Source organism: Diabrotica virgifera, chromosome 7 (genome assembly GCF_917563875.1).
Source record: "Diabrotica virgifera virgifera chromosome 7, PGI_DIABVI_V3a".
Taxonomy (NCBI): Eukaryota; Metazoa; Arthropoda; class Insecta; order Coleoptera; family Chrysomelidae; genus Diabrotica; species Diabrotica virgifera.
Window position 1 is genome coordinate 2,372,379 of NC_065449.1, and position 22,375 is coordinate 2,394,753.

At 32.4% G+C, this 22,375-nt stretch overlaps 1 protein-coding gene across 6 annotated transcripts in view; it reads left to right on the top strand.

Annotated features, from left to right (window-relative positions):
* The window catches only part of LOC126888365 (nuclear pore complex protein Nup98-Nup96), a 140,197-nt gene that overhangs the window by 67,420 nt on the left and 50,402 nt on the right, over positions 1-22,375 (top strand). For 3 of the 6 annotated variants that reach the window (XM_050656547.1, XM_050656549.1, XM_050656548.1), the window contains 7 exons: positions 813-1,028; positions 1,109-1,507; positions 1,694-1,900; positions 2,366-2,565; positions 11,730-12,012; positions 16,003-16,159; positions 21,152-21,380. In XM_050656547.1, the coding sequence (XP_050512504.1) occupies positions 813-1,028; positions 1,109-1,507; positions 1,694-1,900; positions 2,366-2,565; positions 11,730-12,012; positions 16,003-16,159; positions 21,152-21,380 (1,691 nt within the window). The remainder of the gene's footprint in view (positions 1-812; positions 1,029-1,108; positions 1,508-1,693; positions 1,901-2,365; positions 2,566-11,729; positions 12,013-16,002; positions 16,160-21,151; positions 21,381-22,375) is intronic. The other 3 variants (XM_050656550.1, XM_050656551.1, XM_050656552.1) reach the window with 1 other exon arrangement.

Genomic DNA, 22,375 nt, shown 5'->3' on the forward strand with positions numbered 1-22,375 from the left:
TTTTATGTCATTTATTGGCATATACAGTCGGAAAAATGAAAGAATACCCATGAACGAACATATAAAACACGCTGTATTTTCCTGTCACTGTGGCACAAAGAAAATTTTTCAGTGCAAGTACATGTAACGATAATTATTACATGTACTTGCACTGGCCAATTTTTTGTCTGACACAATGACAGGAAAATACAGCGTGTTTTATATGTTCTTTCATGGGTATTCTTTCATTTTTCCTACTGTACATAGGTTGTCCAATAATATCTACAGTATATAAATATTTAAACCATAGTAATCAGAAATTAATTGTAATTGTGGTTTCTATTGTAATATTTTCTTTATTGATTTTGTACCTTCTTTTCTCTGGACATATCCCAGTTAATACAAGTTATGACAGTATTTGACTTTAAACAGATTTTACGATATTGTGCCCTTCATATAATTCATTAATATAATCGATTAAAAAATATATATGTTCTGTATTAATTCAACCTATCAATCATCATCTTCATTGGCTCTACACATAGTGAGTCTTGCCCTGTTCTGGAATCAGCTTCCATTCCTGCGTATTCTTCGCCTTTGTTTTCCAATATTGTACTCATAATACTTAAAAGTCATCTTCCACCTGGTAATCAATCATGCTGCTGACCTGCGTCTTCTCCTCATTCCATCCAGTCTTTGATTATAAATGTTTCGATGACTTCATCTCATTCATTCCATCTAAGTGGCCTGTCACTGTTTCATCCTATAATACTGCTCTGTTTTGTAAGAGTAAAATTTTAATCAGTAAATAATATTTATATGGAAATTCACAGGATTTGGAACAACTACTGCAGCTGCACCAAACCCCTTTGGAACAGGCCAATTATTTGGTAAGCCTGCAGGTGGATTTGGAAGCCCTTCAACATCTGCATTTGGACAACCTGCAACCACTTCACTTTTTCCATCAAGTCAAGCCCAACCAAATAACTTATTTCAAAATGCAGGTACTGGTTTTGGAACACCTGCTTCCACACCTTCTACAGGATTTGGTAAGAAAATAAAAACTACGCTTTATTTTGTATAAACCTACGGAAGAAGCATTTTAACTAAAACTAATTATATATTTCAGGAACTACTACCCTTTTTGGACAACAACAACAGCCTGCTGCTGGAGGTCTTTTTAATACTTCTTCCACATTTGGTCAACAAAACAAACCAGCAGCATTTGGTTTTGGAGCTCAACCTGCACAACCAACTCTATTTGGCCAACAAGCGGCTCAACCACAAACATCTGGCATGTTTCAGCCTTCAACAAGTAATTTATTTGGCACAACTTCTGCATTTGGACAGCAATCTACAGGAACTGGAGGTGTGAAATTCAATGCTGTAACAGGAACTGATACAATGCTAAAAAATGGTGTTTCCAACAGTATTAACACTAAACTTCACAGTATAACTTGTATGAAGGATTATGAGAGTAAATCTTTTGAGGAATTGAGATACGAAGATTATGCCGCGAACAGAAAAGGTTAGTAAAATATATTCAATTTAAATATTTTGTTGTTTACCACATTGAAGCAAGCAAAAAGTGTAAAAAGACTTTTTGAAAGATTCTCTACATTTCAGTAAGATAAAATCGGGAAGAAAAAACAAAAACAGCAAACAATAATATGTGTTGAATCAGGAGCAAATCTCATAAATAAATTTATTTTAGGACCTCAACAACAAAGTGGCTTTGGTGCAACACCATTTGGAAATCAAGTGTCGTCCGCCGCCCCCTCACTTTTTGGACAACCTGATGCTTCTAAGCCAGCATTTACTGGATTTGGTCAGAGCACATCAACATTTGGACAAAATACTGGATTTGGAATGCCAAATCAGCAACAACAAACTGGAGGACTTTTTGGAAAACCGGCAACAGGTTAGTGATACACTTATGTGAAAACCTAAGGGGGCGTTCAAGTATTACGTAACGCGATTTTTGAAGATTTTTGACCCCCCCTCCCCTTATGTAACGCACTGTAATGGGGCGTTACATAGGGGGGGTCATTTTTGAAGATTTGCCCCTTGATTTTGAACTGCCCCTAATAATAAATGCTATAATTCCGTTTTTTAAAGATAGGAACAACTACATAACAATAATCGCTTGCAAAAAAATATTGTATGTAACATGATTCCAAAGTGGTTTTATGGGATTCTGAGGAAACCTACTACTCGTCCTGTTAAATTTCACTTTTGGAAATTGTTTAGTAATTTTTTTTTTGGTAATATTTAACATTAAACTTGTATTCCAAAAAAATGATTGTATACCATTCTGTCATTCTAAATTTTGTATGATAATGGTACTGATGTTCAATAGAGTTGATATAATTGTTTCTTTTTAAAGGATTTGCAACCCCTACAAGTACATCATCCCTGAATTTTGGATTCGGAAGCAATACACAAACCAACAACCCATTTGGAGCAGCACAACAACCAAAAGCGTTTGGTAGTGTAACACCATCTATTTTTGGTACAAACACAGCGACTACCCAGCAATCTGGATTTAATACTGGAGGAGGTCTTTTTGGTCAAACAAATACACAGGTAGGTTAAATATATATTAGAAATGCTGAAATAATCATCATTAAATCTTCGCTTGTTCACTGCTGGACATATATCTCCCTCATAATTTTCCATCTGTTCTGATCTTGTGTCTCTTGCATGCAATTCCTAAGACAACGTTTTAGATCATCTGTTGAACGTATTGATGGATGACTTCGGCTTCTGTAGGCATCATCTGTTGGTCTCCTTTCCAGTATCTGCTTTGCCCATCTGTTATGTCATTCGAGCCATGTGACCTGCCCAGTTCCATTTCAGTGTTGCTATTCTATCTACTGCATCAGCCACTCCTGATCTTTGTCGTAACTGGAGGTTTGGAATCTTGTCTCGTAGTGAAATGCCCAACATAGCACGCACAATCACCCTTTGAGACACACGGATATTTTGCACTGTTCTCTTTGTCATGGTCAATGTTTCCGTTCCGTAAGTCAACACCGCCAAAATACACCGAGCAAAGGTTTTTCTTTTAAGGCATATTGGGTATGTCAGACGATTTGAAAATATGGTTCAACTTACCGAAGGCTGTCCAAGTCAATCTTATACGACGGAGAAGCATAACAGTCCAATTAACTTTTCCTGTGCGAATCTCATGACCCAGGTATTTATAGACCATTACCTGATCTATGGATTTTATTCCTATATCTTCGCTGACTACAAGATTTGTCATCATCTGCTTTTTAGATATATTTATTTTTGCTCCCCCTTCTAGCTAGGAAAGGTAGAGCTGATTTAAAAGTTGATATTGATATTTGATATTTTCACAGTAAGTAGGGAATAGCTCAAGAAACAAAGTCTACCCTATGCTGATGTACGCTTTTATCTTGGGGGTGGTTCCCACCCCTTCTCGGGGGTGAAAAATGTTTTGGTTAAAATAGCCACGGAAGAGGCTAGAGAACCTAATTTTAGGCCACAACTGTTCTATAATTATTTTTTGAAAACTCAATACTTTTTGAGTTATTCGTGGTTGAAAATTTGCTATTTTCATTGAAAAATGACACCTTTTCGGACCGATTTTTGCGAATACCTTAAAAACTATGCATCTTACAAAAAACTATATGAAATATTTCTGTAGGTTATAAAAAAACAAAGAGATTCGTTTCTTCATAAATCTTCTAGCTAAAATACAAAGAGGGATATGGTAGGTAAGAAGAGTTTGTTTTTTGCTGCATGCTCAAATCGGTGTATTCAACTTGAAATAACAAAGAAATGGTCGATTTTAGGTGTATAATGATACTAATAACTTTTGTAGTGCTTGAAAAGACCTTTAAAATGAGCAATACTAAATGTCGATTACATTCAAACTAAGCGAGATATTTTGCAAAAAAGTTGATGACTCATGCATTTTAAGAAGAATGAGAAGTGTATTTAACCCCTCATCCATCAGAATTTAAATACATCGTTTTCCTTCTACAATACTTTTTATTATAGTGTTATTTCTATGTTAAAAAAGTTGGACTGGATTAAAATGAATGGTTTTTGAAAAAAATAAGATCAAATTATAAAGTGCATTTTTAAATTTTCTTAAAAATCTTCCTTTTCCTCTATGTAACTCGAAAAAGATAAGAAATACGAAAAAAAGATACCATACAAAAATGTAGGGTTTTTTCAGATTAAAATTTCCTTTTTATTTTTCATTACTGTATCTCTTATCATTTTCAAGTTACATGGAGAAAAAGGAAGATTTTTAAGAAAATTTAAAAATACGCTTTATAATTGGATCTTTTTTTTTAAACCATTCATGTTAAACCCGTCCAACTTTTTGAACATAGAAATAACACTATAATAAAAGGTATTGTAGAAGGAAAACGATGCATTTACATTTTGGTGGATGGGGGTTAATATTACTTACTTCTCATTTTTTCTTAAAATACATTAGTTATTCTTGTTCTCATGATCATTTTTCAGTGCGTCATTAATTATGACGTCATATACTGTATTGGGTGTGTCGAGACTTATTTCATGTAATTATTGACGAATCTGACAGATGCTAGAATCGTACTTAGCCATAGGTGAATAGCTGGTGGAATTAAACTAATTAGTAATTTAGTATATTTGATTTTTACACAATATCTTAAGAGGATCGGTACGTATTTTCGGCTGCAATGCTATTCAAATGGGGATTCATTTTTTTCGAATCCTGAGAAAACTAATAAGTATTTCTCAAAAATTTAAACGCAGAATGAAAGATTACGTTATTAGCGAGGGCCGAAAGTCCCTGAGAACTTCTATAATGTTTATTTTAATAAGTTACAGGGGTGAAAAACTAAGAGAAAATTTAGTGTGATTTTTAATTTCAAATATATCATTCAAAATAAACTTTTTATTTATTCTAAGGGATTTTCGGCCCTCGGTAATAATCTAGTCTTTCATTCTGCGTTTAAATTTTTCAAAAATATTTATTGGTTTTTTCAGGATTCGAAAAAAATAAACACAATGCCGTGGTAATATTTTCCAAATCTCTCTTTGTCTTACAACGCACTCATCCGAATATAATATTGTCAGCATATATTGTCAGTCAGACACTGACAATCAGTGACAATTTTAAATATTTGACATTGCATCGGGAATATGTTGAGTTATTGATTAAATATTATTGATATATAGTGTATTTGATAAATAATTGATTTAAGACGTGAACTTAATAAAAAGTTATTTATTGTGTATTATTTGTGGAAGATACAAGCAGAGAATACATCAGGATAATATATGCTGTGATCCAAGTATTTTGTTGTTAAAGATGTTCAAAATTGTAAGCGTTCCATAACAATATATTATTAAAAAATCACTTTAACACTTTTCCTCTTTTCTCGATTGAGTATTAGTCTTTGTTGTACAAATAAATTATTACAATCACTGAATACATAGTTAGTGATTATAAAAATAACAGTTATCCAAGAAAATTCAAAACCCATCTCTTTAAATTAATGATGACATTTTCAAGTAGAATGACATTCTAGCAATGTTTACATATCCATACCAGTGTGAATTTTACTACACGTAATTTGCTGTGTAAAGACAGAAAAAGTAGGGATACACATAAAATATTTGCGAATTATGTACCCATAGCCTTAACATGTAGGTATTTTTTATAAAGGGGAATAAAATTAAAAAGTAAACAATATTGTTAATTAAATTTATAAATATGGAAACATTAAAAAATGACACAAAACTATCCATTATTTGTGTTTTTATCTCCTTCTCTAGGTGCTGTCTCCGCTTCAAAAGTTGGCAGTCATCAGAGCGATCTTTATTTCTGAAACCGCGGCTCTAAATAATTCATTGTTATTACATCCAAACCAGTTCCTAAGGTTCTTCAGCCATGAGTTACGTCTCCTTACTATAGATCTTTTTCTTGCATAATGACCTGGAGTATTAGATATACATCTCTCATCGCATGTCCCATATATCTCAGTTTTCTTCTTATTTGTTAGTTCTTCTCGTTCCTTATGGGTAAGTCTCATTATCTCCACGTTGGCTATTCTATCTACTCATGAGATATTTAGCACTCTTCGGTACATCTCAAATGTCTCTAGTCTCCTCACGCCAATGACTAACTTTTAACGAACTAAATTCTAAACCAAAACACAAAAAAAATGCACAAAGACGTTGTGAAACACAAGGGAAGTCGAATTCGAAATTTCAAAATGACAGGTACACAAAATACTGACCTGAATAATAACCGTCACTTGACTCTTTGACACTTCTAAAAAATGGCCAAAATGAACGAAGTTTTCGTCAAATGTTCGTAATACGTGTATTTGATTGGCTAGAAAAAACGCGCATTCTAAATATCAACGAATCAAACGTAGGTTAGGAATAGACATCTTATGTATATAACCATTGTAATGCTGCATTATTTTTGTGTTTAATCACGGAGCTACCGCTTTTTCCGTCTCATCTAACTTAATGCATTAGAGAGAAATCGAAAAACTGTGACGCACTGAAAAATGTTCATGAAAACAAGAATATCAATTCTGTTTGCAGCATATCTCGCTTAGTTTTAATGTAATGGGCCTTTAATGTAGCTTATTTTAAAGGTCTTTTTAAGCACTACAAAAGGTATTAGTAGCATTATATACCTAAAATCGACCGTTTCTCTGTTATTTCAAAATACACCAATTTGAAAATGTACCAAAAAACAAACTATTTTCACTTACCATATATCTCTTTTAGTATTTATAACTAGAAGATTTATGAAGACAAGTGTCTCTTTGTTTTTTTTTATAACATACAAAAATGTTTAATATAGTTTTTTAGTTAGATGCATAGTTTTTAAGGTATTCGCAAAAAACCGTTCGAAAAGGTATTATGTTTCAGTGAAAATGGCCAATTTTCAACCACGAATATCTCAAAAAGTATTGAGTTTAAAAAAAAAGAATGTGTGTGTACTTTGTACGCACGTAAGAAGATATTCTTCTATTATATAGGTAATTTAAACGAAGTAAATATACCTAACAGGTTATTTGTATTTTATTTAAAAATTAAACTAACTTTCTTATCTACCACTTCCAAAAATTTTTTATTAAAATAACGAAAAATAAAAAAAAGTATGAATCGTCTAGGATTAGAGCCCGCGACCTTCCGTGTGCTTCCGTTCTCTGTCCCACCGGTCTGCCAACTACGCCATCGGGCCACTTGAATTGACACGTAAGTTTCGGATATAATTACACAACACGGCGACAAACTGTAAACATGTTATGCTTACATATTTTATTATTTTACTACAGGGAAACACAAATCCAAAAACACAAGAATTATAATAAATAATACATTTCCTAAAACCACTAATATATTCTTTTAATGACTTATTTGCACGGTTACAGATACATACATTGTCATACATACCTATATTGAAAGATTAGCAATGAACTACATACTGTCAGTGTGCGCAGGCGCGTGGTTGATGTACAATTTTACCCTCAATCGATTCGTCGCTAAAGAAGAATATCTTCAAAGATTACAGAACAGTCTTTGCTTAGAATTAGGTTCTCTAGCGAATTTCGTGGTAATTTTAACCAAAAAATTTTCCACCCCAAAGAAGGGGTGTGAACCACCCCCAAGATAAAAGCACACATTTGCATAGGGTAGACTTTGAATCAGGAGATAAATAGAGGCTAGGTCCAAAATTTCATTAAAATCCATGCAGAAGGATAGAATTCGGAGATAATATCCTATTCTTGCTCCCATTGGCTGGCGTATAATACCTATCTTTAATAATTATTGTTACCCAAGCAGATCAAATCATAAACTCGGAACACAAAACAAAGTAAATAGTTTATAACTGTTGTTGATATTATAAAAAAGGATTATCATCATCATCATTCCTCAACCTCTTGGATCCACTGTTTTGATATAGGTCTCATCCATATTCTTCCATTGTTCTTTATCTTGTGCCTTCTGTATCCAATTTCCCACTGTTCTTCTCAAGTCATCCATCCATCTTTTTGGTGGTCTACCTCGGTGTCTTTTATCTTCTCTAGGTCTCCATTCTATGAATCTTTTGGTCCACCTATTATCATTTAAATGTGCTAAATGTCCAGCGCATCTCCATTTGGCTTGTGCAATTTTTTCTATGACATCTGTTACTTTGGTCCTCTCTCTCACTATCCTACCATATCTCTCCTTTTTATTCTCAACATTGCTCTTTCCATTTTTCTTTGAATTATTCTTAATTTATTTGCAGAATGTTTAATCAAAGTTATGGTTTCGGAACCATATGTTATTACCGGCAGTATGCACTGGTTGTAATCTTTTTTCTTCAAGCAAATCGGTAGCGTTATTTTTAGAATATGTTGCATCTTGCCAAATGCAAGAAAGAAAATAACCATAAGCTATCTTCTAGAAAAGGATAGCTTATGGTAAAGATCATATCGACTCATTCAGCGAAGACTGTACTAACTCATTTTTTTAAGTTTTCGAATAAAGCAAGATAAAGTTTTGATTAATGCAAAAAATCAGGGTTTCTTATTTACTAAATTGTTTTTATATTTATCCATTGTGTTTACCATATTATTCTATTTGTGCTTTTGAACATGTCAATTTTTTTTCTTTATATGGTTTTTGAATGAGTTAGTACAGTATTCGCTGGAAAAAATCGAGAAAATCCTGGATAGTACATCCTGGATACTTATTTATATTTATAAAATGCACCTTCTATTCACATGTATTATTTTTATCTAATAGAAATTTATACGCTGCACATAGGAGTATTTATTTAATAAAACCGGACAAAAGTCGAAATCGGCAACTTAAATAAAACCCTGGCTAAACCTCATTTTCCCTTACGTAAGTAACCGACCCATCTAATGGTAGGTATAAATCCAACCTCCTGGTGTGCACCTCTCAGCTAGGTTAGTTGGAACTTAGTTCTTGGCGAAATCGATTGCTTTTGATCTCGGCGTTTTTAGTTTCTGTGAATTTTAAATTTAATACTGTGTTTTTGTGTAGAGGAGTTTAGTAGAAAAACTTTGTGAATATGGAAGAAGAAGATGTGCATTCTATTTTAAAATTACAACTAATGAATAATTAATTCTTTTTCATATTTAATAGTCATACAGTGCTAGTCAAAAGTCCGTACCCCCCCTCGTATCTTTTGAACGGTTATAGCTATAATAGTGAAATTTGGAGGGAGGAAATAAACGGACGTAAGCTTCTGAACTAGTCATGACAGGTGACGTAACAGTGACAGATGACTTTACAGCGCCACTGTGACAGATAATTTTAAATGGGACCTTATGGCAAGTGATACCTCGTTTGAAAGGTATTGAAAATACCTATTCAGTCATACTAATTGTGTTTGAGTTTAAGCTAATTTTGACGAATAAATGAAATAAATATAAAATTGTAGTTTCGCATTTAATTTAAAAAATTCAAAATTCCGCCTATGATTACTTGTCAAAAATGTTGACTTTGACGTAAAAACTACTAGACAATTGAAAAACGTCATTTTTTTTTCTCTGATTCTGGCTTTGGTTTAGAACTATAACCTTTAGCCACGTAATTGTATAACTTATCACTAAGTCAGGGGAGTAATGTGTAGTGTGTGTGTTGAGTAAGTGTCTTGTTACTTTGCAAAGTCGACGTCATTGTCTTTGCAAAGAGACGCTGATTGTTTCCGAACGTCTGCGGTCCCTACGGTGAGTACCGATCCCACAAGGACAGAAACTATTTTTCATTCACTAATTTATAATAAATGAAAAATTTCTGACCCTGGTAGGATTCGAACTCCCAGGGTCAGAAATTTTTCATTTATTATAAATTAGTGAATGAAAAATAGTTTCTGTCCTTGTGGGATCGGTACTCACCGTAGGGACCGCAGACGTTCGGAAACAATCAGCGTCTCTTTGCAAAGACAATGACGTCGACTTTGCAAAGTAACAAGACACTTACTCAACACACACACTACACATTACTCCCCTGACTTAGTGATAAGTTATACAATTACGTGGCTAAAGGTTATAGTTCTAAACCAAAGCCAGAATCAGAGAGAAAAACGTCATCTTTTTGACAAAAAAAACCCCATAGGCGGACATTTGAATTTTTATTAATTAAATGCGCAAGTACAATATTATATTTATTTAATTTTTTCACCAAAATCAAAATCAACTTAAACCCAAAAAAATTAGTATAACTGAATAGGTATTTTGAATCTTTCAAATGAGGTATCACTTGCCATAAAGTCCCATTTAATATTATCGGTCACAGTGGCTCTGTAACGTCATCTGTCACTATTACGCCACCTGTCATGACTAGTTAAGAAGCTTACCTCCGTTTATTTCCTCCCTCCAAATTTCACTATTATAGGTATAACCGATCAAAAGATACGAGGGGGGGTACGGACTTTTGACTAGCACTGTATAATAAAAGTAATTATTTTGGTATATTTTTACTTTTTACTTAAATTTAACAAACAGCAGTGTTTTTGTTAATGTGTCAGGTCTTGTCGGGCTACAATTTATGCATAGTAGTATTAATAAACTTGTTGGCTAACAAACAACGTTGTTAAATCATCCGCCTACTTCCGCCATTTTGTTTACTCCAACTACATCTCATGAAGAGGATACCGACGATAATACAGATCAGGAAGAAAATGAAAGTGAAGAAGAAGACGATTAATATTAGCTAAAAAATATTTAAAATGTAGTATAATGTATGCAAAGTCTAAATACACTTTAATTATGACTATTTGTTGTGTTGCAGTCTTATTAGATTTATTTCAGTAACTCGCTCCTAGTAACACTTAATCCCTACAATGCATTATGCTATCAACACTTAATCCGATTATTTGCATAAACAATTAAATAAGTTCCAAATTCAAAGCATATTAAACAGGTCATATACGAGTATAAAGTATTTACCTGACCCAAACCCAGTAATTAGTCTAAATGTACGAAATGGCAGGTAGAATAAATTAAATATAAGTTATTATAGTTTTGTCCGGTTTTGTTACCCAAATACTCCTATGTGCGCTGTACAACTTTTAAAACGTAAACAATGTTGTTCACGTAGGCGTATTTTACTTAACCTTAAAATGCGAAAACTATACTAACTCACGAGACAATGACGATTCCGTTCGGAATGCCGAGGAAGACTATACTAACTTTGATTGAGATAGCTTATTACCTATCTCAGATAGGAGATAGGATAGTTTTCGTGGGATAATGTAAAGATATATAAGTTAGTACAATATCGAAGTGCAAAATTGGTTGCCTAAACGTAAACAAATTAACATAGAACTTTGTTCGGTGAAAGGCATCACGGTTATCTAATTTGTCAGGGGTGTAACTCAAAAACGCCAAAAATTGAGTTAGTTGTTGTCTTCGTTGGATGCGTCGATATATTATGATTATAGTCTGTTCGCTAAACTCAGACGCAACTGGCTACATATTTTAGTCGATAATTTTTTTGTTTTTTGCCAATTTTGCAAAAATTGGCGAAATTACTAACTATTTAGTGATTATTAACTATTTAGTAATTATTTTTTGCCAATTTTTCTAAAATTCGCAAAATTACCGACTAAAATATCTAGAAAGTTGCGTCTGAGTTTAGCGAACAGACTATATTTATTATTTCCGTCCGGTATTATTTCAGCCCTTCAACTTGTATGCGTCATCGTAATTATCAATTTATTGAAATTCCATTACTTTTAGAATACAGCTGGATCAATTTTTGGAAAACCGGCTCAGCCTACTGTAGGATTTGGAACTGCACCAAATGCCAATTTCTCATTTTCTACACCTGCCGCTTCAACACAGGCGTCTAGTCTGTTTCAACCAAATAAACCAATTTTCGGACAAACGTCGACTACACCTGCTTTCGGACAAGCCACCAATACTTTTGGTACAAACACATTCGGCTCCACCCTTGGTAAACCGGCAGCGCCTGCTTTTGGTACTACTCCAACTCCGGCATTTGGTAACACACTTGGTACAGGTAAGTGTATGGATTCCACTAGTCAACATGAATTTTGAGTCTGAGTTCTTTACCTCTGATTTTGATTACTTATGCCTAACTAAAGAAAGAAAAAATATTTTTATCTAATAAAGATGGCTTTGGAATTTACTAGAACGAAATTTCAAATTTTATGAAAAAGCTCTATTTTCTAATTTAAATTATTTTTAAAAAATAAATAAACTTTAAATTATATATTTTTATTAACTTTAATTATAAAATAAAAAAGAATGTGTGTGTACTTTGTACGCACGTAAGAAGTTATACTTCTATTATAATATAATCTAACTTCATATTATGATTTCAACGAAATCAATATATCTACTTTAAACAGTTTTTTGTATTGTATTTAAATATTAAATTAATTTTAGAAAGAACTAAAAGAATACCAAAAATTAAAAAAAAAAGAAAAAAAAATAATTTTTTCCGGATTTGAACGGGGGATCTCTCGATCCGTATGCGAATGCTCTACCGATGAGCTACCACCGTTGTGTATACATACGATCTAAATCTTCTTGGAGGAGACTACTAACTCAGTGAGCTTTATGAGTGGACTGTTTAGCATAGGGTGAATTTAAAATAAAAAAATAACAGTACAAAAATGGACCTTAAAGTAAATTGCAATGGAAAGATTTCCTACCTTGTCAATTCTCGTTGAACAAGCTGGAGCAGGCCTGCTATTCTTCGTACTGCTATTGTTGAGTTGTAGAAATCACTCGCGAGGACTATATTTATTTTCAATACACTTTTCGGAATTGTGACTGCTTACCAAGAGAGTTGGTTGGCGAATGTCTTTGTTTTTAAAAATGATACGAGTAGGTAGGTAATTATATTACAAAAAACTTTAAGGTTTTTACTTGAAAAAAGATAAAAATTGATACTCACTGAATTAGGTATTAGCCTACTCGTATACACGGTGTGTCCCAAAAACTAATAAATAATTAGAAACAATGGAAATAATAAATTCTTTCGCTAATAATTAATTATAATATTGAAAAGAAAATAAATTAAAATATTCTTTACAAAAACAAGAAAATTAAAAATTGTCATTCTTAGTGGTGTGGATGAACCACGATCATTTCTCGGACATAACTACAATCACGGAAAGATAGATTAATTGAAAATAAACATTTTCAATAATACTTATTACGAGGAAGACAAATCCACAGACACAAAAATTATAATAAATATATTTACTAAAAACACTAATAATATATTCTTTTCACGCACACCTTATTTGCGCTACATAACTTAAAAGATGTAGCGAATAAAACTTTAAAACATGAACAGTTTTGGTATTTCTATTGTATAAACAAGGACTATCTCGTAGGAGCCCACAAACTTAGTTACCATCATGTTCTCATTATATTCTCCTTGATACCGTTGATTGAAGTTCATTACATCTTGGTAAAGGTATTCCCCTGTTTTTCTGAATATGCACCCAAGTTGTCTTTAAACTGATCCAAGTGAGCATGTAGCATGTTTACTTTAAGAGACATCCTGCAACCCATGACTTTGAACCTATCAAGCATATTAGAAATAAGCTCTTTGTAATAATTGTCAGCATCTGATAGTTTCGGAAAAATTGATTTATAAATTGAAAGGCATTAGAATCTTGACGAATCATGATATTTAATTCTATAGGTACAAAAGCAAACTATATTTATTATTTATTAAGTTTTTGCTTAATTTTCGATGTATTCGCTATGTGCAAGTACTTAAATAATTCATATTGTCAATTGAAATTGTCATATTGACATATTTTATACTCACTGTCATTATGAAATCATGCATTAATATGCTCCACAATATTGATATGATATTCAATTATTGAAGTGAATTTAATTAATTGTAGGTATTTTACTTGTAATACTGCATTTTAATAATTAATTTTATTTACTACATATAAACGCTAAACTCAGACACAACTGGCTAAAGATTTTAGTAGGTATTTTTTTTGTTTTTTGCCTATTTTGCCAAAATTGGCAAAATTACTAAGAGCCAGTATTTCAACAGCTACTTAAGCTTTTGCTTAGCTAAGCCTCTGTCATAAGTTAAGGAGAAGCTTAAGCTGGGTGCCGTATTTCCATCATTTCCTTAACTAAACTCTTCCTCAACAGTCAAGTTAATTGGTTTGGTCCCTCTGAATACGTCAAAATGCCAGAACTAACTGTTCTGAGGTAAAAACCACTACTGTTGACATTTAATTTTATCTTGTCATCTGTATTAATGTCATTTACTTCACTTAATTTTGTGTACATGGTAAATGTGTTGTTAGCAAGTTGTTAGTATATTGTGTACATATATTTTCTCTGGTTATATTTTTTATTGGTATTCTGCATAAGCAATAGATCCATCTTTGTAATTTTGTATATTGGATTTATATTCCTTAAAATTTCAAATTGAAAATGTAAGTTTACTTTTGTAAAATAAATATACCAAGCATTGTAGAAATAAATAATTTTCATATGCCTACACCTTCCAAATGGAGTAAGAATTTTATTTTAATAATCGTTAATAATCCAATAATAATGTTATTACGCAAAAGTCGGTTTTCAAAATAACTCGAGAATTATATCTATAGAAATAACCTCAAAAAAACAGAAAACAAATTTTAAGCAAAGGCTTAAACCCACTCCCGCGCCAGCTTAAAATTATTTGGTTTAAGCCTATGCTTAAGCCTCAAATTGAAGTGGAAATACAGGCATCTAGGCTTAAGCTCAGGCTTAAAGTAAGCTTTGGCTTAAGTGCGGTTGAAAATACTGACCCTAAGGACCGGTATTTCAATAGCTACTTAAGCTTTTACTTAGCTAAGCCTATGTCAAAAGTTAAGGAGAAGCTTAAGCTGGGTGCCGTATTTCCATCACTTCCTTAACTAAACTGATGCTCAACTGTAAAGTTAATTGGTTTGGTACCTCTGAATACGTCAAAATGCCAGAACTAACTGTTCTGAGGTAAAAACCACTACTGTTGACATTTAATTTTATCTTGTCATCTGTATCAATGTCATTTACTTCACTTTATTTTGTGTGCATATTACATGTGTTGTTAGTTTATTGTCTGTATTTTCTCTGGTTATATTTTTATTGTTATTTTGCATAAGCAATAGATCCGTCTTTGTAATTTTGTTTATTGCATATATAGGAATATAGGAAATGTCAAATTGGAATGTAAGTTTATTTTTGTAAAATAAATATACCTACCAAGCATGGAATAAATAAATAAAGAAATAAATAATTTTTATGTGCCTACACCTTCCAAAAGTAGTAAGAATTCTATTAATCGTTATTACGATTAATAAATTAATAGATTATTAGATTATTATTTAATAATCTAATAATAACGTTACTACTCAAAAGTTGGTTTTCAAAATAACTCTATAATTGATAATCTATAGAAATAACCTCAAAAAACAGAAAACAAATTTTAAGCAAAGGCTTAAACCAACTCCCGTGTGAGCTTAAAATTATTTGGTTTAAGCATAGGCTTAAGCCTCAAATTGAAGTGGAAATACAGGCATTTAAGCTTAAGCAAAGGCTTAAAGTAAGCTTTGGCTTAAGTGAGGTTGGAAATACCGGCCCTAACTATTTAGTAATTATTTTTTTGCCAACTTTAGCAAATTGGCAAAATTACTTGCTAAAATCACTAGCCAGTTGTGTTTGAGTTTAGCGAACCGACTATACAGTTGTTTACCTTTTAATAACATAACTTTATTCTTACTTTATCTTCTTATTATTTTTTTGGGCTATGGCCTTGACAATTATCCAGCAACCAGGACTAATATAATTGGCCAATATAATTAAAAGTGCTAAAAATGTTGCTGAGCTCTGAAACCATATGTCGCTCTTCCGAACTTGCACGGTCCCAATACAAACAGAAAATATTTACTAAATAACAGACTCAAAATTTTATTTTTTGTTGACCTGTGTTATGTATTAAATTAATTTATAAAATGTTTAAAATGTTATTTAGGATTACAACCTCAAGCTGCCCCACTTTTTGGAAACAATGCTGTCAAACCAGGAGGATTTTTCAACAATACTGGCACAACAGGATTGGGCACTTTTCAGAGTAATACTTTCCCAACAAATACTGGATTTAATCTCCAGCCACAAGCTGCTCAGCAGTCGTAAGTATTTCTTTTTTATTCAGTAAGGTTTAATCATTCAGTAGGACACCACATTGAATGTCGTGGAGTTTATAGTCCATTCACTAATGGTAAAATATTGCAAAAGTTGTATATTTTAAATAACCGCTTGGATTGACATGAAATTTAACATACACATAGGTAACATGTCAAAGAAAAAAGCGATATTGTACCGATGTGTGCTTTTGCCCTCGGGGTGAGTTTCACCCTTCCTTGGGGGGTGAAAAGCATTCAAAATAAATCCGGAAATCGATAAAATAACTGATTCTTAACAACCTTCGTTCTATAGCGTTTTTCCACTAAGTTGATACTTTTCGAGTTATTTGCGAGTGAATATGTTCATACTTCAACAAAAAAAAACACGTTTTAGACGGTTTTTCACACATAACTCAAAAAGTAAGTATTTTATCGAAAAAAATATTCCTAGCAAAAATATAGCTTAAGAAAAAATGGTGTGTATATGAGGGTTCTAGACCCAGTAGAAGAAGAGTTGTAGCTAATGAAAAATAGGTTCATGCTTTTGACGAATCTCATTCCAAATCGAACTTCAAGCACTTTTTGGGGAAAACTTACAAAATTTTTAAGGGGTTTAAAAGCTTAATTTTTGTTTTTTTTTTTTTTTTTAAGTTTGTAGCATAAAAAGTAAGCAAGTCACGCTCAAAATAAAGTTGGTCCCTCTTTTTTTGGTAAAAAAATCGTGAAAATGGCCCCCTAATTAGCATCATAAATGAAATTAATCGTTACCACTTCACAAGCTTTTTTACTTGTGTATGTATTGTTTATGTATGTAAGTTTCATCGGGTCAAAGTGATTATTTTCAAAGGGCTGTATATGAAAGTGCTTGATTGAGTCACTAATCACGAGTGTATGCAAATTTTGAACAGCCATATCTTAACCAATTTTTGTCTTGCAGAAAAACAAAAATTCCAAAATTGTCAGAAAAGCAAAACCTACATTTTTTTACCTTTTGAAATTTTTTGGTATCACTAATAATTTTTAAGCATTTTTTTTTCAAAATTGAAAATTTAAAAAAATACTTTAAAACCAATTTTTTTCAAAAATAAACACTTTGATCATAAAAATAATACATAAGTAAAGCAACTTGTGAAACGGTAACGATTAATTTCATTTGAAATGCTAATTAGGGGATCATATATTCCCAATTTTTTCCAAAAAAAAGGGACCAACTTTATTTTGAGCTTAACTTTTGATGCTAGAATTTTTTTTTAAAAACAAAAATAAAGCTTTTTTATATACTTTCTATATATAAATAGAATATAAATATTATTTGAAATTTTTTCCACTTTTTTGTGAGCTATATTTTTACTAAGAATATTTTTTCGATATTTTCGATAAAATAGTTACTTTTTGAGTTATTTGTGAAAAACCTTCTAAAACGTTTTTTTGTTGAAAAATGAACATACTCGCAAATAACTCAAAAAGTATTGACTTAGTGAAAAAACGCTATAGTAGTCAACAGACTAACAGATATAAATAACATAAATCTTACGCTAATCAATAATTATTTATTTACACCTGAATATAATGTACTGATAACTAATGAGAAAATTATTTATTGTACCAAATAAAAATATTTTGAGAAAATAAATTGCACAACATTGTATGAGTTTAGTACACACTGTCACTATTTCCAATAATTCTTCTTTTTTTAATGATACATAAGTTTATTTGAGCTGTTAACAGTGCGAGGTAGGAATTTTTGTGTTGTCTGATTCCCACTCTGAATCTGTCAAAATGAATCTCAGTTGAATGAACCGACTTAACATACTAAAAAGCATTATACGCATGATCTTGCCAAAGTTGATGAAATATTAAGTCATGAGGCAGTGGCGGCTGGTCCTATGAGGCAGGTGAGGCAGTGCCTCACCAGTATACCAATCGACTATTTACGTTATTTCGTTATTTCATCATCAATTCTTTAAATACAATTTAACTGTTTGAAATTTGCTAAATAACTTTATTTTCGTTATATCATCATCAATAATTCTTTAAATACAATTTAACTTTTTGAAAATTGCTAAATAATTTAATTTTTATTATAAAACTTTTTTTGTTAACTTTATTTTTATGATAAATTACGAAGCCGACGGACATCGGCCGGCAGCATGACTGAGAATAATTTTTGGAAGCGGGATTAAGTATCCTTTCAGAGGCAGGCAAAAATATGCCTCTAGCTTGGTTTTGCAGTTTTAGGTATTTTGTTAGAGCAGTTTGTTCTAGTTACGTGTACTTACTATTAGTATAAGAGATACAATAGATGTTTAGAATATGTTATTATGCTCTGACTGGCTGAAAGTCATTTGCCAATGTCAATTAAATAAATAAATTAATAAAAAAATTAGAAATTATGATTTCTCTCATAATAATTCATTTACTTTTAAGTACGCTGTTTATAAAATAAATAAAAAACCAAAAAAATAAAATTTAACCCTTAGTTTATTTAACATAAAAAAACAATCTTATAATATAACCGTAATTTGCTTACTTGCTTGTTTCTATTTGCATATATGCAATACATTTACAATATAATAAAATTGGTTCTAAAATGAAATTATCACGTGTTTGCAGGTATATTGTTTGCGTACCATAATTTCATTTTGGCAAGTGATTAATAATAACAGAATCAGTCAACGGCCAAACCAGAATGATCCTAAGGGGGGCTACAACTGGTGGGTCTCTGGGGGTATGGATTTAAGGCTTTAAGGATTTAAGGCATTTAAGGCTTATAACCCCCAACCCCCCCAGTTACGCCACTGGAATCAGTTGTCCGTTGTTTTCATGTACAGTGGAACCTCGATAACTCGGATTAATCGGGACCGCGGTCGATCCGGGTTATCGAAAATCCGGGTTAGCCGGAGAATATGGTAAAAATTAATAAAATACGGTATACTTACAGATATACTACATTCGCTCTCGCGAGATTTTTTTTGACACTGACGTTAGTAATTTCTTTTTTGAAAAATTCAGTTGTGAGAAGTGACTGGAAATTACTACAAAACCAACGCACCTGCTCATATCCAATATTATTAATAGTAAACAGACATAAAAATAACATAAACCTTACGCCAATCAATATTTATTTATTTAAACCATTATAATGTATTGATAGCAAATGAGAAAATTATTTATTGTACAAAATAAAAATATTTTGTAGAAATAAACTTCACAAAATTTTATGAGATTAGTAGACACTCCCACTATTTCTAATAATTCTTCTTTTTTTAACGAAAGATTAAGTTGATTTGAGTTGATTTTAGCAGTTAATAGTGTGAGGTAGGAATTTTTGTGTTGTACGTTTCCTATTCCGAATGTCTCAAAAAAAATCTCGCGAGAGCGAATGTAGTATAAACTCCGTTATAATTGAAACAACATGAAATATATTATGCACAGTACACATCTAAATTACTAAAAACACGCAAAGACAAACCTAAGCAAACGGAAGCGAACAATACAAGACTGTACTCCACACAATACAGTCACAATCGGAACGATATTATGTTATTTAAGAACAGTGGAGACTAATACCATTGTTTAAAAAATAATTTTTTAAATAGTCTTTTAGTCTTTTTTAAATAGTGCTAAGACAGTTTGAACTTAATAAAGGAATATTACAGGTGCCTGTTGTTTCCGATAATCCGAGAAAATGAACGTCACTTTGCTGCCGTGTGCCATGAGGCATTTTTACTATCCTATAGTTCAAATTACACAAATACACATCTCTCAAATATTAAATTACATACATTTTTATTGTTGAAATGTTTGTCTGATGAAAATCGGTCCGGATTAGCCGGATTTACGGGTTATCGGGGGCCGACTTATCGGGGTTCCACTGTAGTATATAATGTAAATTTTGCTTAATATGGCTGTTCAAGTGTTCAACGCTGATGAGCCAACGACGAAACATCTGATTCATGCTGTTTTGATATGTGGTATCATATTAATTATTATTTTTAGCTAAAAAAACAGCTACTATGAGTATGAACCTGTTAGAGACTTAGAACTTTCGTAGCTATTCTTTTGCGAATAAAATTGATATTTAATATCGTTTGCAAGCCTTAAAATAAATACGGTGCCGTTCTGTGACGTTATGACGTCACAAAATCGACCTTCCGGCTATTAAAGAAAATCTAACCATAATAATAATAATCCTCAAGTGTAGTGTGCCTCACCATCTTGTACTATCACGAGCCGTCCCTGGCATGAGGAATAACTTGTAACTCATTAAGTCATCTGATACATCTGATGTCTTATTTTTACATATCGTGGGGGTACTGGGAAAATCCACTAACTCCATTTTTTTTTCAATTTTGACATTTTAATACCATTAAATCCACAAACATCAATATGTTAACAGGAAAAACCGTATATCTCCAAATTCGTCATCCACCGTGCTTAAATCGGTACATTCAATGACAAAGAAAAGCAACTAACTCCATCTTTTTCCAAATTTTCATGAATTAAATAATGTTTTTTCAAATGTAGGTATATATACACCACCTGTGGTTAACATCCTTCAAAATCATATCCAGGTACCAAAACTCGAACAGCTAGTGTACCCGATTTTTAAGACGTACGCCATAAGGCAGCGGTCGGGGAACTTTTTTAATCATTACCCCAAAAGATTTTTGTGTAAGTTGATATTACCCCATGGCGAAGAGCAAAAAGAAACAAAATCGCCTCTTTTTATAAATAGAAAATTAAAAATATATACTTTTTACTCACAAAAGTTTCATTTTTACCCCCCAAAAATTTCATTTTTACCCCGTTTGGGGTAATTTACCCCGGTTCCCCGACCGCTGCCATAAGGTATAATAATGTTTAAATGCGTTTTTGTCCAAACTTTACTTTTGTGATTAAGTGGATTTTCCCAGTACGCCCACGATATAATTTTAACACTGCTACATAATTTTCATGATTAATTTGTATAATTTACCCATATTTTATTACTGATAGGTTGTTTCCTTCCGCTGAACAACAAACCGCTACAAACCTTGCCTTATTGACAGCAGATCCCTTTGGAGATGCTCCTCATCTCGCTGGTTTGGAGCCAAAATTAAAGAGCAGTCCTGCCGCAATATCAGCCACCGACCCAAAAGAATTGAAGTCCTTATTGGATGCTTCCAACAAAGTCACTACTTCTACAGGTTCCAAATTGAGAGTTGTGCCTATTAGAAGTATCAAGGTAAGTAAAACAATCTTCGTATTTATCTAAAAACTGTATAAAACGCTTTTCAAGATATTAGCCCTCTCCAATGTTAATGTTAATTTTAAAAATAGCCCCCTGTACCTTCTGGGTACACCACCTTTCTTCTTCTTCAGCCTTAAGTAATCCAACTTTGGACATAGGCCTCCCGCAATTCAATCCACTTGTTTACAGTTGTGTCCTCCAATTTTCTTAATGTCATCAGCCTATGGTGGTACTCCACCCTCAGGAACGTCCTATGTTAGTTGGGGTAGTTACCCCCTATGATAGGGGTTGATGAAGTAGACACTATTTGCTGAATACTTATTTATTTACAAACTCTAAATATCACAGTAACTAGTTGGTGCGTTTGAAATCTAACTGTCTAATAATGTATGTGAATCACGAATGATAATTGATAAAAGAATGATCCGCGATGCTTTTTTTGTATCTATAAATAAACTAGAAAAGTATTGATGTTTTCAATGCTGACACGGTCTGGCCGTGAATTAAGAATAATATTGAATAGCTGACAAAGCGTTATTGAAAACTAACGCACTTGTGTTGAGTAATCGGTGTCACCTAATTATTTAACAACAAACGTGATGTTTGTTTTGTAAGACATTTAAAAATTAAATGAATATGTCTTGCTCTTATTTTGGATGCTGATAATCCTGTACAAGCCCATCTCATTTGTGGCCTTCACCCTGCTTCTCCTTCCTAACCATGGTCTCCATTGTTGTAGTTCGTGTTTCCATATTTTATCCTTCAGTTGGGCATTATGTTCTTCTGCGTCTTTTACTTTGGTTTTACTTCGAATCCATTATTTATTTGTTTTCTTGTCTGTAAGCTTCACCCCGAGCATTGATCTTTCCATCGTTCTCTGTGCCTTTACTATTTTATCCATATTGGCCTTGGTGAGTCTCCACGTCTGTGAACCATACGTTAGTATAGGGAGGATACTCTGATCGTAAACTCTGGATATCAAATGTTGT